The 25,671-nt window shown below is 52.0% G+C and overlaps 1 protein-coding gene across 20 annotated transcripts in view; it reads left to right on the top strand.

Moving 5' to 3' along the window:
* CACNA1C (calcium voltage-gated channel subunit alpha1 C) overlaps positions 1 to 25,671 on the top strand; it is a 459,352-nt gene that overhangs the window by 90,347 nt on the left and 343,334 nt on the right. For all 20 annotated transcript variants that reach the window (XM_086402608.1, XM_086402606.1, XM_086402616.1 and 17 more), the window contains exon 2: positions 25,193 to 25,514. In XM_086402608.1, the coding sequence (XP_086258734.1) occupies positions 25,193 to 25,514 (322 nt within the window). The remainder of the gene's footprint in view (positions 1 to 25,192; positions 25,515 to 25,671) is intronic.

Raw genomic sequence — 25,671 nt, forward strand, 5'->3', positions numbered from 1 at the left:
TCAATGTACTGCCCACACGCAGCCGAGGGGTGAGCAGACAGTTGTGTCTGTATGGTCAGTGGGGAATTTAATTTAGGTACACCTACTAGCTTGGAGAGGGCTTCCCTTATGGCTCAGCTGGTAAAGAATCTGCCTGCAATGCAGGAGACCTGGGTTCGATCCCTGGGTTGGGAAGATTGCCTGGAGAAGGGAAAGGGCACCCATTCCAGTATTCTGGCCCAGAAAATTCCATGGACTGTATGGTCCATGGGGTTGCAAAGAGCTGGACACGACTGAGCGACTTTCACTTTCCTAGCTTGGAGAAGGAAATGGCAACCCACTTCAATATTCTTGCCTGGAAAATCCCTTGAATGGAGGAGTCTGGAGGGCTACAGTCCATAGGGTGGCAAAGAGTTGGACATAATGTTGCATGCATGTGTGCTAGCTATGTGTGTGTCTGTGTTTGTGTGGTAGTTTGGTGAGGGTTTCATGCATTTTGTTTGAATTTGAACCTTAGCTAATCTTCTCGGCAATGTTTCATGTTGGGCATGTCTCATATTTGACATTGGGGTTCCAACTTGCAATTCATTGTATTAATAGATGTCTCTTTTATTTCACTTTTTCTTCTCCTGTCTTTTTCAAGAGAGTGGGGAGAGATTTATGTATGGGTGATGCAAGGTACATCATGTTATAGATTATAGCTTTTTAATTTTTATTATCTTTTTAAAGAGAAATATTAGTGGTTTGGGCTCCACTGGACTGAGTCGAGTTTAGAAATATTAATAGCCATGATCCATTGAGTGTCTAGTGTATGCTAAGCTTTAAATCAGGATCTTCATGTGAATTGTGTATTTTAAGTCTCAAAACAGTTGTGTGCCGTAGATATGCATATTTTAACTGTACCAAGAAAGGAATCGGTTCCCCATGGCTAATGCTGTGGTGCTCCATACAAATTGGGATCTGGATGTCGAGTGTAGGGTTGGAGGTAGAGAGTGAGACTTGTGGTCTTAGGCCTGTGAGATTCGGGGGTACAGGGATGAAGCTCTTTCGTGAAGACTGAAATGTAAAATAAATTCCTGGTAAAGAAAGAGATGAGTCTGGGGCTCCCTCTGCCCCCCTGCCCTGTACCCTCACAGGATGTGTGTGTATGCTCAGTCACTCAGTCGTGTCTGAATCATTGTGACCCCACGGACTGTAGCTCGCTCACCAGACTCCTCTGTCCATGGGATTCTCCAGGCAAGAATACTGGAGTGGGTAGCCATGCACTCCTCTAGGGGATCTTCCTGACCCAGAGATCAAACCTGTGTCTCCTACATTGAAGGCAGATTCTTTCCCACTGAGCCACCAGGAAGCCACAGTAGAATATGACTCAGCTCTAAAAGAAAAGGGAACCCTGTCATTTATTATAATGGGGATGAACCTTGAGAACTTTATGCTATGTGGAATAAACCAGACACAAAAAGACAAACTCTGGGAGATGGTGAAGGACAGGGAAGCCTGGTGTGCTGCAGTCCATGGGGTTGCAAAGAGCTGGACATGACTTAGTGACTGAACAACAAAAAGACAGATCCTATGTGATTCTACTTGTATGAGGTGTATAAAGCAGTCAAATACTCAGAAACTAGAATGGTGGTTGAAAAATGGTTAAAATGGTACTTTTTATGTTTTGTGATTTTGTTTTTAATTGGAGGATAATTGCTTCACAATGTTGTGTTGGTTTCTGCCATGCTGTGTTTTGTGTTTTTTACCACACACACAAACTAGGTCTAGGATAATTGATACCCAAATGATCCTTCAAAGATAAACACAAATGGGACTTCCCTGGTGGCTCGGTGGTAAGGAATCTGCGTGCCAATGCAGGGGACGTGGGTTTGATTCCTGATCTGGGGGGGTCCCCCGTGCCTCGGAGCAATTAAGCCCGTGTCCCACAACTATCAAGCCCATGTGCCTGAACTGCTGAAAGCCTGAGCGCCCAGAGCCCGTGCGCTGCAACAAGAGAAGTCACCGCAATGAGAAGCCCGCTCATTGCAACTAGAAGCAGCCCCTTCACACTGCAGCAAATACCCAGCACAGCCAACACGTAAAAATTAATACAGGTGACTTGGAAGAAACTTCTACATCTCAGGGTCCTCAGTGCTTTCATAAAATAAGCGATCCTGGCTGAGGGTGAGCTAACAATATAAAACACAAACCTCACGAAAAATAAACCTCCACATACAAGAGCCAGCAGGTGTAACAAGCAGCAGAGTTAGTGCCCTGAGAACTAAAGTAGCAGGGTGGTTTGAAGGATCCATAGAACAAATTGCTCGAAACAGGTGAAGAGATAAAAGAAGAAATAGGAAGCCTAATAAAAGAACAGTTCTTTACGAAAAAAGAGAAGGTTTGAACGAAGAGCCCAGTAGTACCTTTGGAACTGAAAAATGATCATTGAGGTAAATAAGTTAATGGAATGGATGAAACATCAGAGTAGACACAGCTGAAGATAAAGTCTGTGACTGGAGGTTAGACCTGAGGAAATTGCCCAGAATTCAGCACTGAGAGATTAGGTGCTGATTCTATGAAGAAGCAGATAAAAGAGTCAGGGTTGGAACCAAAAGATTCAATGTATATCTAGATGGTGTTCCAGGAGACAAGAGAAAGAAAATGGTGAAAAGACATTATTTCAGAAGCTAATGCCAAGGACATTCGAAAACTGAAGGAAGATACTGCTGTGTAGGTTGCAGTGGTGCACTGAGGATGGGGTAGGGGGATTAAAAATACATCGGCGTCTGGACACTCAGCATGGAAGACTGCTGGAAAGTCAAAGAGAATGAGAAAATATTAAAAGCAAGCAGGGAGAAAAGACAGATTATCTGCAAATAGCAGACTTCATCAAAACCACAACAGAGGTTAGAAGACAATGCAACACTGTCTTCCAAGTACTCAGTGGATATGAAAGTAGAATTCTACACAAAGCCAGAGTAGCTTTCAAGAGTTAGGATGAAAAGGCATTTTTCACATCAACAAAGACTGAATGCGTTTACTTCTAAAGTGGTCGTGGCTGAGAGAGCTACCAGGAGACACATGTAAAAAAGAAGCATTCATCGTTTCTTTTCCTTGAAAGAAGGCTAAGATTTAGGATGATTTGAAAACAAAGGAGTTGTAAACATTGAGCAATAGCAAGGTGGAAGATTAGTGATGTATGGGGTGGTGCAGAGATCAGAATTTAGTGTGTTCTTAGGTCTTCATGTTTTGCAGAGGAACTGTGAGCTCTCATCTAAAATCCTCCATATTTCAGAACAAAGAAGAGAAATATTCAGATGTTGCCTTGGGACCCCCATTACAGTCACTAGAACCACAGTTCATGCGTCCTGAATTCTTTCATTTATGTTCTTTCATTTCATCTCACAGCAACCATATGAAAGAGATGATGGCTCCCATTTGCAAGGGGAGAAAACAGGCGGTGTGTTTACTTTTGTACCCCCAGCCCTCCAAGGACTGCATGGCTATAAGTGTGCTCTGGAAATGGGACCTGGTGACCCAGCAGAAGTCAGCGTGTGGTCACAGCATCAGGAAAGTGTTACCTGGACTGTCCAGCCTCAGTCCCCGCCATCCACAGGGCCCTGCCCCCACCGTTTACCTCCCTGGGCAGATGACCTCTCTAGTCTCCGGGGTGAGGCTGCCCTTCAGCCCTTCAGCCCTGGCTGTGCTTCCACCGTGGGTCACAGCCCAGCAGAGCCTCCCAGGCCTTTGTTGTGGCTTCTCAAGGTGTCTGCAAGATGTTGGATGCCGTCGAGGCCCCATGTTGCCAGTAGCGCAGTGAGACCGGAGCATCTGAGCACCCGCCCCCACACACCTGCCGGGCCACCTGCCCGCTGCCCCGCCACTCCCCCACCCCCACTTCCTGGCTCACTGTGGTCTCAGAGCTCAGATTTCTTTACCTGAGGAATTAGCAGCAAGGACACTAGCATCTGGGTGACAACGACTGGGAACCAGTTGCTAGGCTGCCTGGGACCCTGTTCAGTTACACACAGGGGGTGACTGCCCAGATGTCCTCCTTCATGGAGGCTCAGTCAGCATATCTGCATCCAACAGAAGGCTCCGTCTTCTCAGGTCTACTTGAGAGTCTCTGTCTCTCTGTATATTTATATGTCTTTATGTGCTGTGCTAAGTCGTTTCAGTTGTGTCCGACTCTTTGCGACCCCATGGACTGTAGCCTGCCAGGCTCCTCTGTCCATGGGATTCTCCAGGCAAGAGTACTGGAGTGGGTTGACATGCTCTCCTCCAGAGTATCTCCCTGACCCAGGGATCAAACCCACGTTACTTACATCTTCTACATTGGCAGGCGGGTTCTTTACCACTAGCGCCACCTGGGAAGCCTGTATGTAGGTATAGAATATGCCAGGTTAACTGGTGAAGCCTGTGAGGATACACGGTGGTGGGTTTGTGTTTGGGTTTGTTTAGTCTGGACTTGCTGTGTGGCTCCTGAATCGCCTGCTGCTCTCAGGCTGCCGCAGCCCTCAGCTGGCTGCCCCACCTGGCTGGCACGTAGAAGGAGGGGAACTCTGAGTCACCGGAGGTGCCCGGATATGTAACATATGTTAGCTGCTTGTTTCTGGCTCCTCACACATCGCCATCATCCTAGGAGGGTTTCGAGACTGTGCAGCGTCTGGGTGGACCTGAGTTCCGTCCATCTCCACGTGGCTTCCCTGTGCCAGCAAGCCTGGTGGACAGGTGGTGTCTTGGAGGCAAACGAGGCTCGTGCCTGGTACTGATGAGCACCACGTCTCCTCCTGACTCTCCCCTTCCCCCCGAGAGACCCTGGTGGTGGGTCCTGGGGCAGCTGTGGTGTCGAGCCGTGTCCTGTGCTCTTGTGGCTGAGACAGCATTACAATTTACCAACGAGGCTGGAGGGTCGGGTTACCCCTTCCTACCCCTTCCAGGGGACAGCTTGAGGTGGAGGGGGCGGTGTCCACCTGGCAGTGTGGGCACCTGGTCTCCCGTCTGCCTCACCCATTCTCAGATGTAGCCTGGGAAAGCCCGAATCCTTGTTTTTCCAGCTGGGATTTCTGGGGATCAATCTCCATGTTGTCAAGAAAATTGAGTGTGATGATAACAAGAGAAAATTCTGTGTAGACCCTAACACACAGCACTCATATAAGGTATCATTCCTCTTGGTGCTTGGAGAATAGATTGGGGAGGTTAATGGTCCTTGGTGTTCCATATTTCAGTGCCAGGAACCATGAGAGCCATCTATGTATATATTGATTAGTGATGAGGTGTGGAGGCCTGGTCTTTAGTCATAAATGCATGTGATCATGCAGTCATTCAGGAGCAGGCATTTATTGAGCACCTGCTACTCACTGGTGTCTAGGGCCACGAGGGAATGGGCTGGTGGAGTTGTGAGCCATGTTCCCTCCAGCTTCCCCAATTCAGAAAAATCAGGTGCATTTTTCAGAAACTGAAGTGTATTCAATATAAAAGATTGTCCCTTATACCGGTAATATCTCTCTCCTGTGCTTTGGTTGACAAATGTCTTCTCTTTTATGAAATGATGGTGATAGTAGATGGTAGTTGAGTTTTGAAAAATTGCTCAGATAGCACATTTTAAAAAGGTGTTACCAGTCCTTGAAATCCAAAAGCTTAGGACCCTCAGGTCCAACCCAGCCTCCCGCCCATCGTGGACTGCTTTTTCCCTTCCTGACAGGTGGTCATCTGACTTCTACTCCGATGATTCCGCAGAAGGGGTGCCTCATAGACTCACAAAACAGTCATTCCGGTTTGGGAGAGCCTTTGTGTTTTTTGAAATAAGATAAAGTTGAAATATACCATCCTGGGACTTCCTGGTGGTCCAGTGGCTAAGACGCCGCACTCCCGATGCAGGGGGCCTGGGTTCCGTCCCTGGTCAGGGAGCTAGATCTCACAAGCTGCAACCAAAGCTCCTGCATGCTGCAAAGGCGATCGAGGATCTAGCGTTCTGCAGCTAGGACTCAGTGAAGCCAAATAAATAGATAGATATTAAAAGAAATCTGCCATCCTGTAACTTTTGCCCAAGAGTCTGACTCCTTCCATCTGGAGTGAACAAAATGCATTTACCCTCTGGATTTCTGATGTGTTCCTTCTAACTTGTTTCCCAGGGTTCTCACCCCACTTTCTTCACCCAGTTCTCCAGGGCTTCATTCTCACCCTTCACCTTCTCTGGGTCACCTGCCAGAGGTCCCTCGAGGGTCCGTCTCCCAGAGGGACACTGGCCCAGATGTGGGCTGATTTGGGCTGATTCCTGCCTGCTGGGCCCTGAGAGCAGATCAAGGAGGAAAAGGTCACTTTTGTTTTTGGCAGCTGCGCTGACTGCTGACTCACAGTGAGTTACAGTCTGCTCGACCCCGAGGGTCTCCGCCATCTAAATCCCTGATAAGCCAGGGTGCTGCTCGCCTTCTGTTTGGGCAGTGACGTCTTTTCATGTAAGTGCACGACTCTGTGTGCGTGCGTATTATATTTCATCTTGTCAGTTTGGACAGATCTGCAAAGAAGTTTGCATGGTTTCAGCGGATTCAGGTCACTCGACTCTTGGTTCAACCTTCCAGCTTACCAGCCGTTCCTCCCAGATTTGTGTCACAGCACAACTGACAAATCTGTCTTCATCCAAATTTTTAATTCAGCATTTAAAAAGCAAGAGCCAAGGACAGAGCTGTGGGTCCCATCAGTAGAGACCTTCCAAGCTTAGCCCCATCTGTGAATCTGTGCTCCAGACAGCTGTGCACGGAGGCAGTGTGTCTGCGTGTCAGCCAACTGCAGACCAGCGCTGGGGTACATGTCCACACTGGGGGTGCGAGCTCTGTCCCCAGCATTGGCAAGATTACGACTTTCACATTTACCTTTTCAGCCCGCATGTCTGTCTCAAGTTCATGTTCTTAATTTGCTTCTGCTCAGAATAGTTCAAGCTCCTCCACATCAGATCCTTGTCTGTCTGCCCCCAAAAGCCTTTCTCCCTTTCCGTGGTCACTGCTTTGGGGACGATGCCACCACGGTGGTTAAGCCAGGTGCAGGGTTCCCTTCTCCACATCTTCGTTTTCCTTCTCACTCCACAGCCATTTCAGTCTCCTGGTCCTGGAGCTTCTCCTCCTTCAGTGTTTCGTCATCCACCCTTGGACTCTGGTCTGTCTTGCCTTGGTGACTGTAAGAGCTTGTCCATCCTGGAAGAGCTACTCTATCCTGTCTTACCCCATCCTGGTTTATGCTGTGTTACCCCTCCTGGTGTATCCTGTCTTACCCCTCCTGGTGTATCCTGTCTTACCCCTCCTGGTTTATCCTTTAGCAGCAGTCCCCAAACATTCTGACACCAGGGACTGGTTTCATGGAAGACAGTTTTACCATAGACCAGGTAGGGGAATGGTTTGGGGTGATTCAAGAGAATTACATTTATGGTGCACTCTATTTCTGTTATTACCTCAGCTCCACCTCGGATCATCAGGCATTAGATCCCGGAGGCTGGGGACCCCTGCTTTACTGCGTCACCAGGAAGCAGAAGCAGACTGTTTATGTTCCTTTGCTGCTTCAAGCCCTGTAGAAGGTGCTAGGCCTTCACTGTTGGCCTTTACTCGTCTTCTCAGCTGGATTGCTTCTTGCTCCCTCGGGCAGCCCCACGCGTCACACGTACCACCTGCTGCTGGTTCCCGGATGCAGCACGTTCATTTGGGCTTTGCACACGGTCTTCCTTTCACAGTTCATAGTCACCAATTTCTCCTCCTTCAGAACTCAGGTCAAGCTTCCCTCCTTTGGGGCTCCCCACTGACTGCTCCAGCCAGGGTCAGGGGTCCTTCTTCTGGGCGGCGGTCACACACGGGCAGACTCATGAGATACTGGGTTGTGTGGTTTAATAGCTGTTGTCTGCCTCCCCCACTGGTCGAGGGCCCCTTCGGACAGTGACTGAATTCTCTTTACTGTCATAGCTGCAGCCAGCACAGGGCCTGGCGACATGTGCTCAGAGTTTGCTGAGCACGTGAGGGAGTGGGTGGCCTGGCGCATCATGACCCAGTGACTGGTGATTTCCCTGCCTGTTAGTCCTCCAAGAGGCTGTGTCTGTGGCTTCTCTTTGGTTCACAGGCCTTGTCATCTTATTTAAAAAAGCAAAAGAGGTGCTTTGACGTCGATCATGTTTTCGTCCAAATCATCTGATTTCTCATCCCCTCTTGGCAAGTTCAACCCCATTTTTACTGTCTGGAAGCTGGTTCTTCCCCCGCCCCCCCATAAGTCCCTGGTTGAACACAGGGTGTACTTTTTGGCGATGTCACCACACAGGCTCTCCTTGCCAGGTGGCTTCCCACAAGGGGCTTCAACCACCTGGGCCCCTCTGGTCCTGTGCTTAGCTCTCGTTCAGGCCGTCAGAATGCTCTCCATCCGGCTGATACGTGGGTGGAGAAGGTTGCAGACGGGGAGCGGGGCTCGTGTGTGGGAGGCTCTCCCAGCTGGGACTGGCTGCAGCACCATCGCTGCTGTTCACGCTTCATTGGCCAGAACTTCGTCTCCAGGCCACCGTGTCCAGCTGCCAGGGAGGCTGGCCACTGTGGGCCCGCTGTGGCCCAGGAGGAAAGGGACACAGACAGTGGGGCATTAACACTTCCTGCCACACCCTTACTCAGTCTCGGCCGTCGTCCCCGCTTGTCCCCGGCTGCACCCTGGAGCCCTGCTGGCCCCGGTGGCTCTTTCTGTGCTCTGAGCACGTTGGCTCTCCCACTGCCGGGTCTGGGCTTTGCGCCTTGCTCTCTGCCTTCCCATTCTCCGAACCCCAGTCCTCTCTGCTGGCTGGTTTGGCTGGACTTGCCTCCCCATCTCTCCAGTCTCCTAGCAACCCTCCTTGCCCTGCTCACGTGTCTGGGCCTGGACCATCTGATCCTTGGCAGCTGCCGGCCCTTGCCATGTGTGTGCCTGGATGGGAGCCTGTCTGAGTCCAAGTCCCAACAGGACAGGAGAGAGTCCTTTCAAATGTCTCATGCTCTGAAGTCCTTCCTGGGATGCTGGCTATGGATTGAGACTATTTTTAGAGACAATTAGACAGTGTGAAGACTAGCAATGAGAGTCGTAAAAGAAGACAGTGGAAAACACGGCTTCGGGAAACCGAAGGAACTGGTGCTGTGTGTCTTGGAGGAGACAAGCCTGAAGGGTAGAGCCCGTCTTATATATAAGAACAACGTTGGTTTAAAAATTGCTTTAAAGGGGATGGTGTTACAGTAGACATTCTCTTGTTACTCTGAAAATGTGGAATTTTTAGGTAAGAGACAAAGAAAGAATTAGTGAATTCCAGAATGTTGGGATCTGTGGATGGGGGCCCGAGAAGGCAGAGCCCGTCTCTTAGATGTGACCTGCTGGTGCCCGAGGCAGACGGGTAGCTCAGAGTCTTCCCCTGCTCTGTGATTCTTAACAAAAGAATCTGGTGCTGTGCTTTCGGCTCATACCTGTTCTGAGAGATGCTCATAGGAAAAGTATTTGTCTGTGGGTGATATTTCCCAACCATTTCTAAGCTAAGCAGGAAGGGCTATTGTCTTGTAGACTTAAGAACTTAGATGCCGGAATTCCGTGATCTATTTTGTCATCCACTCGATGGGAACAGGTCACTGCTCCCATCTTGGATGGTCTTGTCCGTTAAGTGGGGATGGATTCGCAGGAGGTGTGGTTGAGCCTGGAAAGGAAGGAAGTTTTATTACTGGCTACAGCAGGGGTGAACTTTGAGGATTACACTGAGTGAAATACGCCAGGCACAAAAAGACGACTACCATCTGACTCCACTTGAGTGAGGTCCCTAGGGCAGTCCGGTTCGTATGGTCCAGGATGTTTGTCTTAGTGTATCCTAAAGCAAGTGAGAAACATGAATGAATTCTCAACCACACCTGCGAATCCATGTGGGATCTTCCCAGACTAGGGATTGATCCTGTGTCCCCTGCGTTGGCAGGTGGATTCGTACCTACTCTGCCACCAGGGAAGTCCAGAATCAGTTTCTTTGCCTTTCCCAGCTGTTAGAGGTACTGTCCTCCATCTGCCGGGCTGGCCTGCACCCTTCCTGTGGATACTCTACACCTCCACGGTACACACTCAGGACACACATGTTTGCATGTGCTTGTATGCGTGTGCATGTGCCCAGTCATGGGAGGAACTTCCTGTCCCAACCCCACATCCCAGGCAGGCATCCCTCCCTCTCCCAGTCGTGACCTGTTGCCATACTTGCTTGATCCCCCATGACTTGGGGTCAGTGGGTGGGGCTTCGTAGTTCCTTGGCTCAACCAGGAAGTTGGACAGGGCACTGGTCATCCTGAGTGGGAGCCCCAAGCCCACAGTTTTATAAGGAGAACTGCCTTTCATCTCTGTGCTCAGCACACCGTCTCAGATGCCAGCGGCCAGGGCACTACCCATCACACAGCTTTGTGTGGTCCGGCCGGTTTTCTAAGGAGAGGATGCTCTTCTTGATGAGATGCTGAGTGAGGAGAGCAGAGCCGAGCAGGTGACCCTGGACCCCATCCCCTCCTGGATGTGTGTGGAGACAGGTGACTCACCATCCAGGACCCAGGTCCGCTCTGATCCCCATTTCACAGATGGGAAAAGCCAAATGTTGGGAGGTTCCCACCGAGTCAGACATTTGAGGGCACTGTCGAGCTCCAGCACATCAGTTGGGCCAGGAAGAGTGGCCTGGTGAGGCAGCAGGTGCCCGAGGCTGAGTGCCGTGGGGAACGGGCACCACGCAACCCAGTTCTGGAGCCACAGCAGACTTGTCCATCTGTCCATCCACTGTGTCTGTGGTGCTTTCCAGATTTAAGAGTTTATTAGCGTTAAAAGGGGAAATTCAGGAGTGGGAGGGGACATCATCTAGGAAGTACATTCACCAGCACATTCCAAATGATAAATCCTTCCACCACCAACACCCAAATTCTGGAATCAGGGCACGTAGAACCATGTACAGGGCCTTAGAGGTCCTTCGGTCAACTTGACTGAAGCACAGCACGGGGATGAACTTGTCCAGAGTCACACAGCCCCTACTTGGGGGGCGGGGGAGATATGCGCCCGGGACCAGCGCACCTTGTCCTGGTCTCCTTGACCTGGGGTGGCAGGGGGAGGGCTGAGGACTGCACCCTGCCTGGTGGCCCCCTGCATTCCTGTGGGCCCAGGGCCAACTCACATGGACAAGGTCAACAGTGAAAGAACCCCAGTGAACACCTGCTGTTCACTGCAGCTTCGTGTATGGCTGTGCCTGCTAAGGGCTTATAAAAGCTTTGGAAATCCTTGGAATGGCTCAGAGCTGCCCAGGCCTCAGACGTGTGGCTCCCTTGCCTGGGCTGTGGGGGCTTACAGGGAACATGGCTCCAGATGGGTGCCCCCACCACCAGGCTTCCTCCTCGGCTCCCTTAGTCCCTCAGTTCCCTCGGGGTTTGTCCCTCTTGTCCAGGGTTTCCACACCCCTTTGCTTTCCCGCGGTCTCCACGGACCAGCTCCAGATCTGAGTTGTCAAAAGGTTGTCCCCTCCTGATTGCCACAGGGACTCAGTTGGAGGACAGTCACGTAGACGGGCCAGCGAGGCAGACCTACGGAGTCCCACAGCATCTCTACAGCCCCAGTTTCTGCTCTGTGGATTGTCGCTCCCTCCTGGGAAGGAAAATGAAAGTGCCTTGACCTCTGCCTTCCCCTGCATTCTTGCACATGGACTTTCTCATGTACCACCCCACCCAACCCCCCCACCACCACTTTTCCTCCTGGCCCATCCTGTGGATGCACTGGAGGCCTGGGAAGGGTCTGGGCAGCACCAAGAATGACCCCTGGTCCCTGTGACCCACTAGGAGCCACTATCTCCTCTGTCCTCCTTGGAGAAAAGGATGGAGTGAGAAGCCAGGAGGGCCCAGAGGCTCCTGGTCTGGAAGATGTCCAGGAAACCTGAGGAGGAAGAAGGGGAATGGCTGCTTGGGACTCCAGAAGGACAGGAAGCAGCACATGCAAGGGAGAGACACGGGAGGTTCTGAGGGAAGAGCTGGAACTTGAGATCCAGAGAACCTGGAGGGCTCCTCAGGTCAGTCGACTCCAGCCGGGGTCCCATGCAGCACTGTCATTGGTGACGGGAACTCTTAGGATACAGAGGAGAAAGCAGAGTCCCTCAGCAAATACATCTTTTTATACCTGCTATGTGGGATATTGGCTGCGGAAAGGCACCATTGCAGCTGCCTAGGGATGCTCCTCCTGGGGATCCTCCAGTGCCTGGGGATGCTCCACCTGGGGATGCTCCATTGCCTGGGGATGCTCCATTGCTTGGGGGTGCTCCAGTGCCTGTGGATGCTGCTTTGCCTAAGGATGTTCCAGTGTCCAGGAATTCTCCACCTGGGGATGCTCCATCACCTGGGGATGCTCCATTGCCTGGGATGCTCCGGTGCCTGTGGATGCTCCAGTGCCTAGGGATGTTCCAGTGTCCCAGGATTCTCCATTTAGGGATGATCCATCACCTAGGGATGCTCCAGAATCTGGGGATGCTCCAGAACCTGGGCAGAGCCAGATATAGTCTGGGATAGTCAGACCCTCAAGCCTGAGCTTTCTCTCCCATAGAGGGGGGACCTGTCTGCTCAGGTGTTCTGCCTCTGGGGATGTTCTTCCAAGTCTCTGAGTCCAACACTCATCCCACTTTGGCTTTTAAAATAAAATTGAATTAAAAAAAATTTTTTTTAGTGTTATTAATATGTAAAATTGACACAACACAATTTACCATTGTAACTTTGATAAAGTGTATACTTCAGTGGCACCAAGTACATTCACACTGTTGTCCTCTCAGCACCACTGTCGTCTCCAGAGCCCTGCCCACCCCCTCCCCAGCCCCTGCTGACCTACATGGTGCTTTCTGTGTCTCTGAACTTGACCACTCTGAGCAACTCCTGTAAGTGGAACAATGCGATATTTGTCTCTGTGGCTCATCTCACTGTGCATTTTGTTCTCAAGTTTCAGGTTGAAGCGTCTGACACACTGCATCAGAATTTCTTTCCTTTTTAAGATTGAATGATGGTCCATTGTATGTATCACAGAGTGTTAATCCCTTCATCTGTCCCGTGCATCTGTCGACAGACACTGGGGCTGTTCCCTGCTTTTGGCTGTCCTGTATAACGCTGCTGTGAAGCTGGGTGTCCCCACTTTCTTCTTCTATATAAATATCCAGAAGCAGAATTGCTGGATCATATGGTGATTTCTATGTTTAATTTTTTGAGGAACCACCGTGCTATTTTCCATTACATTTGCACCATTTTACCTTCCTAGCAACCTTACCCAAGGCTTCTGCTTTCTCCGTATCCTCGTCAGCACTTGTTACTTTCTGGTGTTCTGATGACACCATCCTGGTGGGTGTGAAGCACCCTCCCTGGCTTTGAGGACTTCCAGGTAGACTGTGTTGAGACCCTGAAGTCCTGGGGAGACTGTGGGATGAAAAGCTAGAAAAGAAACGAGGGTTGGATGGCTGTCCTCTCTGTGCTGGCTTCTTGGCCATGTGGGCCTGAGGTGGCTGGCCAGGGACGGCCACTGAGCATGGTCGGGCACCCCCTCCCAGGCCAGGGAGCAGAGGGGTGTGGGTGGTGGGCTGAACCCTCTCGGCCCTTGTCCTGAGGCCGGTGGGGAGGAGATCCGGGCAGCGAGGAACTTGGTGGGAGTTGCACCGGCCTGGGAGGGGTGAGGGGCTGGACCACACGGTTCTGAGATGTGAAAATCTGGGCTGGGAGGGACTCTTATGGTCGCCGCTGAGCCTCCTTACTCTAAAGAAGGGGAAATTCAGACCCACAGAGAGAAAGTGAACCTCCCGAGCACCCTGAAAAATTGGCTACAGAGTGGGGCCTGGGATTCAGGTCTCTTGGCTTCTGGCTTGGTTCTTCCCCCGAAAGTCAGGAGAGCGTCACGGTGGCTTCGTGTCTATCTGCAGCTTAGTGTTTACAGAGGGACAGCAGCCTCAGGGCCACTTGCTCATTTTTCGTTGCTTTTCCACATCTTGTCTGCCTGCTGTCTGGCAGAGGCTTCACAGGGATAAACGAGATAAACGGCATTGACTTTTCTAAATGAAAGAAGCGTCGTGCTCCATGCAGAGTACGGCTGTGAGGGGCCCGTGAGTGTACAGGAGTCGGCTCCATACTGCTTGTGCCCCACCTGGATGAGGAGTAAAGCATATGAGATTGTAAGATCCATGTCCTCCCCCATGTCTGGGGGAGGACAGGGAGCCATGTGCATGTGTGTTTGCATGTATTTGCATGTGTTATATGTGTGGTGTGCACATGGTGTGTACATGTGTACAGGGCCCCAGGTGTCCTGAGCCAACTCCTTTCCCAGCCTGTGCCCGTATCTGTTCAGACCTCATGGCACCCACCTGATATTACATGAAATTGGACGAGAACCTGATGCTGGTTTGGCCACAGCAATTTTTGGAAGTTTAACTTAACACAGTCAAACAAAATTGTAACTGTTTTTTCTCTTTGATTACCAAAGAATTGATGGTTGTACAGAATTTGGAAAACAAACTAATGAAAAAATAGCTGGTACTTATAAGGGTCTCCGTCTGAAGTAGTTTTCTGAAGGTTATACGTTTATTAACCCATGTGTGTTAGCTTCTGTTATCATCTCCGTTTCCCAGGTGAGGAATCTCAGGTACCAGGAGGTCATGTGACTGGAATTCTGCCAGCTTGGTTCTGAGTCCAGGGCCCCGAATGCCAGGCTGATCCGCCCCACACAAACGAATGTCACTCGTCACCGAAGATAGCCACTAGTAACATTTCTGTTTTTTAAAAAATAGTATTTTATAAGTTGTTCATATTTAGTGGCTTTTATAAAATTGGGATTCAGGATGAGTGAAGAGGAGGGCAAAGGGACCACGAGGAGACTTGGAGACTAGCGGGGACAGCTCAGGAAAGAGAAGGAGCGGGCACACGGTTCACGGTGACAGGCTCAGGAGACACCCTGGGGGCTGGGTCGGGACGAGGGCTTCTATCCTGGCCAGGATCTCCGAGGCTGGGCTCTGTGGGCTTAGCTGCGGTTGGGGAAGCATCAGCATCCCTGTCTGCCCATTGGGAAAACAAGCGTCTCGTTTGTCCAGTGTGTTAACCTTGAAGAATGACCTTTTGTTTCCGAGTCGTTTGCTGGCTCTTAGAATCTTGCATGCTTTGAGAATGCGTCTTTCTGCATAGGGTGGTTATTTCCTGATCAGAAAATCCACCCACCCAACAGCGTCTGGATCAGGGCTGGATTGCTTTTTTTAAGTTCCTTCACAAGTTGGGATTCCGTGCTCTGGAGGACTCTCCCATTTCTCACACCTATCCCTCCTCATCCTGCTCTTCCTGTCACGACTTTCTCTGGATATGGATGGCCCCGTCCACGCTGTAGCTGCTAGGGATGGGAGGCTTGTTGTTTGTCACTCAGTCATGTCCGAGTCTTTGTGACCCCATGGACTGCAGCACACCAGGCTTCCCTGTCCTTTGCTGTCTCCTGGAGTTTGCTCAAACTCATGTCCATTGAGTCGGTGATGCTGTCCAAACCATCTCATCCCCTTCGCCCCCTTCTCCTCCTGCCCTTAGTCTTTCTCAGCATCAGGGTGAGTTGGCGCTTCATTTGGTGGCCAAAGTATTGGAGCTTCAGCTTCAGCATCAGTCCTTGCAATGAACATTCAGGGTTGATTTCCTTTAGGATTGACTGGTTTGATCTCCTTGTGTCCAAGGGAGGCTACTTAAATGCAAATGAACTGAAATCAAACATGATTCAAAATGTAGTTCCTCAGTTGCACTAGCTCCTTGTCAAGTGCTTAAAGCCAGGGCCTGGGGCTACCACTTTGGATGACCCAGAATTACAGAGCAGCTCCATCATTGTAGAAGTTCTGTAGGACAACGCTGCTGTAGCCTGGCTGGGTCAGTCAAGGTCAAGGTCCAGACCTACAAAGACACTGCCATAGCCATTTTAAGAGTAAAGACACCTTTAAAACAAATTAATTTATTTGGTTGTGTGTGCCGGGTCTTAGTTGCTGGAGAAGGAAATGGCAACTCACTCCAGTGTTCTTGCCTGGAGAATCCCATGGACGGAGAAGCCTGGTAGGCTGCAGTCCATGGGGTTGCACAGAGTCGGACACGACTGAAGTGACTTGGCAGCAGCAGCAGCAGCAGGTCTTAGTTTTAGCATATGGGATCTAGTTCACTGACCAGGGATTGAACCCAGGTCCCCTGCATTAGGAGGGCAGAGTCTTAGCCACTGGACCACTGGTGAAGTCCCTGAAAGATACTTAATACAGGAATTTAAGGGCTTACAAAGCAGCTAGAAGGGTTGCGGGAGCAGGTTGCAGGGGAGGCATCGGGAGTGATCCCAGAACCATGCTGGATTGCCAAGGGGACTGGGGCCATGGGATGATGGGAAGCTGGGGGATTTGGACATGGCCTTGCCCGGAGCTGGCTTCAGATCATACCATGTTATCTGCAGTCCAGAGACCAGGAATCCATTGCCAGAGCCTTTCTGTCTCTACCGAGCAAGAGTAGTAACATGAACACCCTCCCCTCTGGACTTCGTTTCAATTCAGGCCTTGACTTGGTCAACCCCACGGCCACAGCAATCTGGCCACAGGGAGAAAAAGTGTGTCCAGCCTCTTTGAGACAGGAGGGCGCAGGAGAGGAGGGTGGATGGCTGCTAAGTCAGCCCATCTGGAGCCAAGAGGGACCCCAGCCTCCCCCATGGGGAGCACCCTGAGCTGCGAAGGCCGGCCTGTGCTGTCTGCTGAGCCCAGACGGCGTCCTGTCCTCCCTGCGCGAGCACCCGGCTATCTCAGCAACGCGCTTGATGGAGAAGATTAATGGCCTCCTGGTTGCTGCTCATTTGGCCTTTAATGGGCAGAGAGAGCTCGGTTTCTGTTTCAGGTTGGCTGCTCTGCTCTTAAAGGGAACGGAGCCCCCGGGTCACCACGGGCTTCTGCGAAGACCTTGGGTGGCTTCTGGCCGGAGAGAAAGCACGTCTTTTGTGTTACAGGAATGCATCCATCTCCATAAATCAGCTGAGGTTGTGCTGGGTGTGTTCAAAGCCTAGCCCTTGGGAGAGACCCCTCTGTGTGCAGCTGAAGGTGCTGAGGCCAGAGAGGGAGGTTGTGTTCACAAAGCCAGTCAGTGGCTCTGAACCCCTTCTACACACGTGGCTAATTGGGGGGTCCCTTTCTGGCACCAGGGGTTTGGGCTCCTCTTCTGAGGGTTGATATGGAGGCACGCTGGCCACCGGGGTTTACACTGGGGGGTCAGGGAGGGGATTTGAGAAGGACTCCCCAAGCTGAGACAGCAAAGGGAATGGCATACTGAGGGCGTGCAAGGGTCCTGGGGCAGGCGAGGACGGAGCTTGTCTGAGTGAAACAGGGCCATGATGGCAGGCAAGGGCGGGGGGGTCAGGCTGAAGAAGGAAGTGCAGAGAAGCAGGCAGGGCCACTGCTGTGGGCTCACAGCCCGTGGCAGAGCCTGGACATTGAAGAGATTTAACTGGGAGGACGATGCAGCCTGATTCATGATTGATATTTCTAAAAGGTCACTCTGCCTGCTGCCTGGAGACTGGGCTGGGGACACGCAGGAGGAAGAGGGAAATAGAGCTGCTGCCGCATCTCAGGCAAGAAACGGGTGGTGGCCTGGACCAGGCTGGGGCACCAGAGGGGGAAGTCATTGCTCATAGCCTCTTCCCCGGAAATGCTCCTCTGTGGTCACAGCAGGGAGCCTGGGAAAGCTTGTCCTCTCGGCTGCAGATGGCCAGTCCCAGCGCTGCTTTCCAAGTCGTCCTCACCAGGACGTTGTCATTGTCACGGGCCTCAGTGAACAGAGGCTGGGCCTCTTCTGGGATGGGGCCCTGGGCCAGGTGTATACAGGCAGGCAGATTAAAGAAAACCACTTGGTTTTTTGTCCCCAGGCTCCAAGTTCCAGCTCCTCAAGGGGCCCCAGGGGAGCCCAAGCCCTGAGCTCATCTCCTGTTTGAACCCTAGCAGAGCAGACAGTCCTGAGGCTGAACGATGCCTTGTCCCGGTCCCTCGGAGCAGAGCCGTGGGTGCAGTAGTGGGTGCTGCCCAGGGCAGCTGGGCTCCTTCTCAAGTGGGAGACACTTTCTTCCATACAAGGAAGGTGTCCGCTATGGATGCCCACCTGTGTGCACAGCTTGGTCAGCTGGGCTGCCTCCCTGGGCTCGGGCAGATCGTCTGGGGAGGCAGGAGCTGGAGCTTGCTTAGATGGTGGCATCTTTTCAGCTGGCAGCCAGGAGACCAAGCTTTGAATCAGCTTTGTAATTTGAAAATTGGTCTCTTTGCATTGGGTGGTTATTTCCTGCTAACAGAAGCCGTCAGACACAGAGCGCTTCCCTCCCTCCACACTCTGCTCCGGCACCCGTGTGGGGTCCGAGATGGAGCTTTTCCATTCCTGGTGTTCTCAGATCACCATGTCCTCTTGTTGTAGGCCCCAGGGGTTCTGATGGAGCCTCAGACCTGACTGAGGAGTCATCCCAGGGCATGGGGGACAGTCATGTAGGATGGGGGACAGTCACATGGGGTGGGGGAGGCTGAGCTGGGTCTGGAGGTATAGCCTTGGTGGGGGCCAGCCTGCAGGGCCACACGTGTCTCTTGTGTGTGTGTGTGCATATGTGTGCATGTATGTTTGTGTCCGCCTCTCTGTGTGTTTGTATGTGTATGTGTGTGTGCATCTCTGTGTGTGTGCATCTGTGTGTGCATGTGTCTGTGTGCACATATGTGTTTGTGTGCCTGTGTCTTGTGTGTCTGTGTGTCTGTGTCTTATGTGTCTGTCTGTGTGTGTCTGTGTGTGTGTCTGTGTCTTATGTGTCTGTGTGTGTCTGTGTGTCTCTGTGTATGTGTGTGTCTGTGTGTCTGTGTGTGTGTCTGTGTGTCTCTGTGTGTGTCTGTGTCTGTGTGTGTCTCTGTGTGTCTCTGTGTGTGTCTGTGTGCCTCTGTGTGTGTCTGTGTCTGTGTGCCTCTGTGTGTGTCTGTGTGTATCTGTGTGTGTCTGTGTGTGTGTGTCTGTGTCTTGTGTATCTGTGTCTGTGTGTGTGTCTGTGTCTTATGTGTCTGTGTGTGTCTGTGTCTGTGTCTATCTGTGTGTCTCTGTGTGTGTCTGTGTCTTGTGTGTGTGTGTCTCTGTGTGTGTCTGTGTCTGTGTGTGTCTGTGTCTATCTGTGTGTCTCTGTGTGTGTCTGTGTCTTGTGTGTGTGTGTCTCTGTGTGTGTCTGTGTCTATGTGTGTCTGTGTCTGTGTCTGTGTGTGTATATCTGTGTGTGTGTCTATTGTCTCTGTGTGTGTCTGTGTGTGTCTGTGTGTCTCTGTATGTGTCTGTGTGTGTCTGTGTCTGTGTGTGTGTGTATCCTTGTGTGTCTGTGTCTGTGTGTGTGTCTATTGTCTCTGTGTGTGTCTGTGTGTATCTGTGTGTGTCTCTGTGTGTGTGTATCTGTGTGTCTCTGTGTGTGTCTCTGTGTGTGTCTGTGTGTGTCTGTGCGTGTGTGTCTGTGTGTGTGTGTCTGTGTCTGTGTGCCTCTGTGTGTGTCTGTGTGTGTCTGTGTCTGTGTGTGTCTGTGTGTGTGTGTCTCTGTGTGTCTCTGTGTGTGTCTATGTCTTGTGTGTCTGTGTGTGTCTATGTGTATGTCTGTGTGTGTCTGTGTCTGTGTGTGTGTGTCTGTGTGTGTCTGTGTCTGTGTGTGTCTGTGTGTATCTGTGTGTGTGTCTTTGTCTGTGTGTCTGTGTGTGTGTCTGTGTGTATCTGTGGGTATCTGTGTCTGGTGTGTGTCTGTGTGTCTGTGTGTGTGTCTGTGTGTCTCTGTGTGTGTCTGTGTCTGTATGTCTCTGTGTGTGTCTTAGTCTGTGTGTGTATCTGTTGTGTCTGTGTATATCTGTGTGTGTCTGTGTCTGTGTGTGTGTCTGTCTTGTGTATCTGTGTGTGTCTGTGTCTGTGTGTGTGTCTGTGTGTGTGTCTATGTGTATCTGTGTGTGTCTCTGTCTTGTGTGTCTGTGTCTGTATGTGTATCTGTGTGTGTCTGTGTCTGTGTGTGTATCTGTGTGTGTCTCTGTCTTATGTGTGTCTGTGTGTGTCTCTGTATGTGTCTGTGTCTGTGTGTGTGCCTTTGTGTATCTGTGTGTGTCTGTGTCTGTGTCTTATGTGTCTGTGTGTGTGTCTGTGTCTGTGTGTGTGTCTTTGTGTATCTGTGTGTGTCTGTGTCTGTGTCTTATGTGTCTGTGTGTGTCTGTGTCTGTGTCTTATGTGTCTGTGTGTGTCTGTGTGTATCTGTGTGTGTCTGTGTCTGTGTGTCTCTGTGTGTCTCTGTATGTGTCTGTGTGTCTGTGTGTCTCTGTATGTGTGTGTGTGTGTCTGTGTGTGTGTGTGTATCTGTGTGTGTGTCTGTGTCTTGTGTGTATGTGTGTGTGTGTGTGTCTGTGTCTTATGTGTCTGTGTCTGTGTATGTCTCTGTGTGTGTCTGTGTGTATCTGTGTGTGTCTGTGTCTGTGTGTGTGTCTGTGTGTATCTGTGTGTGTCTGTGTCTGTGTGTGTGTCTATGTGTCTCTGTGTGTGTCTGTCTGTGTCTGTCTGTGTGTGTGTGTGTCTGTGTGTATCTGTGTCTGTGTGTGTGTCTGTGTGCATGTGCGTGTGTGTGTCCACGCCCCCCCCGCCCCCATCCTGGTTGCAGGACTGCAGCTGTGCTCGGGCTCCAGGACTGAGACCCTGAAGGCTGTTTTCTTGCCCTCTGGCTGGGGAGGTTGTCATTCCTCTTTTCCCCGCGGCCCTGTTCGTGTGTGCTTCTCCAGATGGTGCTCTCCCAAGAGGTCCAAGTGCTCTGGGAACGGTTCAGTGTAAATAAGGTCACCGAGGCTCCAGTGGCTCTGAAGTCGGCCCACCCAGACCAGGCTTTCCGACTGCCTCTGGGCTCCGAGGGGCCCTGGTCTCGACGGCTTGGGGCCCAGGACGCACCCACGCTGGCCTCCCTGGGTGATGGGTGTCTTCTCCGCCTTGCTGCGCCTTACGTCTTGTCCAGCATCATCCGTGGACTCCGGGATGGTTGGTCGGGATGTGGCTGGTGCTGTGAGAGAGTGCAGGGGGCTGGGGGACAACGGGGGACGGCAGGGCGGCAGGCACTGTTGAGGCCTCGTGTCAGGAGAGAGCTGTGGCCTGCAGGGTCCTTGTGTCAGAGGGGGTCACGGCTGCTTCCACGGCCCTGAGGGAAGAGGAGGGGCTGCTCCAGGAGCTCCAGAAGAGGCTGGCCAAGCCAGGGGTCGAGGAAGGAAGGTGGTTTCTCACAGATCAAAGCAGCAAGCAGGGTCACAGCCCCTGCTGGTGAACCTGGTAAACCACGACCTGGCCACATTGGACCCGCTTGGTCCTGGGTGGCTCGTCCACCCACCTCCACCCTGGGGGCCCAGAGCTGATGGCACGCTGGATGCTGCCTGATGAGGGTCACGTCAAACACAAAGGGTGTTCTTGGGGTCAGAACTGCAGGCCCTTCACCCCGAGGCCATGAACCAGGCACAGGGTGCTTGACTCGTGGCCCCCGTGAGTGCACACACAGAGCGAGTGGACGCAGCATCTCCAGCCTCACTCCACGTCCTCTGCTCTTGTGGGTGATGGGAACACGCACCTGCTGGTTGTCACGGGACCCTCGTGCAGCATGTGCCTCAATGCGTCGCGTCCTGTCTTCCAGTCTCTTCCTCTGGGGCCTCCTAAGAAAGGCAGAGGCCTGGCCGAGCAGGGTCTCCCTTGCTCTAAGCTTGGGATGCCCCACAGTGACGATGGCGGCGAGCATGTGAGGGACGGGATCCCTGTCTGGAAGGGGTTGGCTCCTCTGGGTCCTTGATGGAGATGCGGAGCCTGTGTCTACAGAGCACAGGCTGCGCATTGAGGAGAGCTCAGAGGCTGCTCTCCAGGTTGGGAGTGGGGGTGGGGTTCTGATGCCATGGGGACCAGATGGCACGGTGCAGGAGCAGCTGCCATAGAGGAGAAGGTGCAGACCAGCTGGCACTCACGCAGACCTGGAGGGCTCCTCTCGGGCCCAGCGGGTGGGTCACAGGCACCTGCACCTCTGTGATAAAATGCGACCCACCCGCCTCTCCTGACTGCACAGCCAACAGTAACCTGTCACGATATGCCTTCCTGTCGGGTTCAGAAAAGTCCCAGAGCCCTTGAGGTATACAGTACATGGGGGTCCCGTCAGTCAGGTGGCATGAAACTGGAAACTTCTGTGTGTCACTAGTGTGATGGTGGGAGGACGTGACTTGGGAAACGGGCAGGAGTGGAAGTCCAGTCAGGCACATGAGCAAGCGTATTAGGTCTGCAGGGGACAGAAAACCAATTCAGATTAGCTTAAGTGAAGTGAAGTTCAGTTCAGTCGCTCAGTCGTGTCCGACTCTTTGCGACCCCATGAATCGAAGCACGCCAGGCCTCCCTGTCCATCACCAACTCCCGGAGTTCACTCAGACTCACGTCCATCGAGTCAGTGATGCAATCCAACCATCTCATCCTCTGTCGTCCCCTTCTCCTCCTGCCCCCAATCCCTCCCAGCATCAGAGTCTTTTCCAATGAGTCGGCTCTTCTCATGAGGTGGCCAAAGTATTGGAGTTTCAGCTTCAACATCAGTCCTTCCAAAGAACACCCAGGACTGATCTCCTTTAGAATGGGCTGGTTGGATCTCCTTGCAATCCAAGGGACTCTCAAGAGTCTTCTCCAACACCACAGTTCAAAAGCATCAATTCTTTAGTGCTCAGCTTTCTTCACAGTCCAACTTTCACATCCATACATGACCACTGGAAAAACTATATCCTTGACCAGACGGACCTTTGTTGGCAAAGTAATGTCTCTGCTTTTGAATATACTATCTAGGTTGGTCATAACTTTCCTTCCAAGGAGTAAGCGTCTTTTAATTTCATGGCTGCAATCACCATCTGCAGTGATTTTGGAGCCCAGAAAAATAAAGTCTGACACTGTTTCCACTGTTTCCCCATCTATTTCCCATGAAGTGATGGGACCAGATGCCATGATCTTTGTTTTCTGAATGTTGAGCTTTAAGCCAACTTTTTCACTCTCCTCTTTCACTTTCATCAAGAGGCTTTTGAGTTCTTCTTCACTTTCTGCCATAAGGGTGGTGTCATTTACATATCTGAGGTTATTGATATTTCTCCCAGCAATCTTGATTCCAGCTTGTGCTTCTTCCAGCCCAGCGTTTCTCATGATGTACTCTGCATAGAAGTTAAATAAGCAGGGTGACAATATACAGCCTTGACGAACTCCTTTTCCTATTTGGAACCAGTCTGTTGTTCCATGTCCAGTTCTAACTGTTGCTTCCTGACCTGCATATCGGTTTCTCAAGAGGCAGGTCAGGTGGTCTGGTATTCTCATCTCTTTCAAGCGAAGTTACCTAAGGAATAAAGCTGGAGAGCTCAGAGGTGGATCTGGCATCAGGTGTGGCTGGATGCAGGAGCCCAGCGGTTGTCAGAATCTGTCTCCAGGACAGAGTATCTCTGGGATCTGAGGCTAAGCTGGGTTACGTGCTTATCTCTGAACTGGCACTTGTCGGGGACAAGGCTGGTGGTGAAGGCAAGAGGGCCAGCTGGGAGCAAAAGTAACTTCGAAGGGCAAACTAGCAGGGTGAGCCTGAGTTGATTATGGGAAGGATGACCACGTGGTCATCTGGGTCCAGCCTGTCCTGAGGAGGGGGAAGGGGCCCCAAGAGGCAGCAGCAGCTTCCCTGGAAGAACCCCGTGCACATAATGCAGAGGAGAGGGTTACTGAGGGGGGCTTGCAAGTGGTGTCCGTGCCCCTGGCCTGGCTCTGGCCACTGTCTCCCGGGCGACTGATGTGGTCTCCAGATGCCAGGCTCTTTGCCCACAGCATCACCCCATTCTCGCAGTGCCTCCTAATCCTGCAGAGCCTGGCCAGCAGCCAGTCTCAAGGTCACAGGTTGTCCCAGGGCCCAGACTGGGTCAGTCTCTTGGTGGACCTTGTAGGCTTCTTGGGGTTGGTGTCAGTGGGCAGATGGGGGAGAACCCACCAGGCCCGGGACAGCCTTGGAGCTTTGTGTTGCCTACAAGCCAGAGCCATGCAGAGGCGTCTATGCTGGATTCCTCTGGGTCCTGCCCAGGATTTCTGTCCCTCTATCCCCTCCTGGCCACACTCACTACACACAATGCCATTTCCCAGACGCCAAATGCTACACAAAGTCACCCCGAACAAGTGGCTCTCTGTAGTGCACACTGGGCTGCTCCAGTTTCTACAGGTCAGAAGTTCAGGAAGGGCTCCCTGGGCAGTTCTGGTTTGGGGTCTTGTCATGGGGCTGCAGTCAGATGACAGCTGGAGTTGCTGCGGGATGGACAAGACTCCCCACCCCTACATAGGCTGGTGGGGCTTCCTCACAGCGTGGTGGCCCAGGGCTGGCGTTTCGGATTTTCCACTTACCTTAGAAGTCACCTCTGTGTCACCTCTGCTGAACTTTATGAGCCAAAAGAATCACAGCAGGCCAACCTATGTCAGGAGGGCGCATAGATCCTATTGTTCAACTGGGGGGACGTCATGGGACCTGCTGTCGTGATTTAAAACCCTCACAGCTGCCGGCTGTCCTATCCAACAACACCCGTTGCCAGACGGGTTTGCGGTACCTGGATGTCACCTCGCTTTGGTCCAACCCCTTCATTTATGATTCCTACTTTTATTTTGGAGCTGAGGTGCAGAGATTTGAGTGAACTATATCCTTCAATTCACTGTACATTTGTCAGCACTGATTCACGCAGCGGCTCTCATTCATTCATTCTTTTCTCCTGTCCCCGTATCCTATTTTTATTTTGTGCCTCACCTTCTCTAGACAACCATTCTAAACAAACAACCAAAAACAAAGCATATTTGTATGTGTGCTTATGAGTATATATTTTAACTGCCACGTGTTGCAGAGCATATTTCTCCTTTTCTGCATCCTCTTCTTCTTGCTGTGTTTCTGAGATCCCCAAGTGCTGAAATGCATACATTTCGTGTCTTTTCCGCTTAAAATGACGGGAGAGACGTGTCCAGGGTCACACAGCTGACCTGGGCTGAGCTCGGACCAGAGCAGACCCAGTGTCACACACTGGTGTTTCCACGGGTTGCCGCCCCAGCTCCTGCAAAGGTTTGAAATGAAATTTTAAAAAAATACTCGCGAGTCTGGGGCCCAGATCGCATTGCCAGGGCTCCTGGTTCTCCCCCGCAGTGACCACTGTCCCTGTCCTCTCCTGCAGGTCCCAGCTATGGGAGCCCGCGCCCGGCTCACGCCAACATGAACGCCAACGCGGCCGCGGGGCTGGCACCTGAGCACATCCCCACACCAGGGGCCGCCCTGTCCTGGCAGGCCGCCATCGACGCGGCCCGACAGGCCAAGCTGATGGGCAGTGCTGGCAACGCGACCATCTCCACGGTCAGCTCCACGCAGCGGAAACGGCAGCAGTATGGGAAGCCCAAGAAGCAGGGCAGCACGACAGCCACCCGCCCGCCCCGCGCCCTGCTCTGCCTGACCCTAAAGAACCCCATCCGGAGGGCCTGCATCAGCATCGTCGAGTGGAAGTATCCTTTGGGCTCAGCTGTGTGGCCTGCGGCGGGTTGTTCTCAGACCACTGGGTCGGTCACTGGGTATGGCTGGAATGCAGAGTTCTAGGCCCTCCCCAGCCTTGAGTCAGAGCCTGTGGGGATGGGGCCTGGGAAGCTGCCTGTATAGCCAGCT

This window comes from Bos grunniens, chromosome 5 (genome assembly GCF_055505025.1).
Source record: "Bos grunniens cultivar Pamir isolate PY7600 chromosome 5, Bosgru_T2T1.0, whole genome shotgun sequence".
In the NCBI taxonomy this organism is placed as follows: Eukaryota; Metazoa; Chordata; class Mammalia; order Artiodactyla; family Bovidae; genus Bos; species Bos grunniens.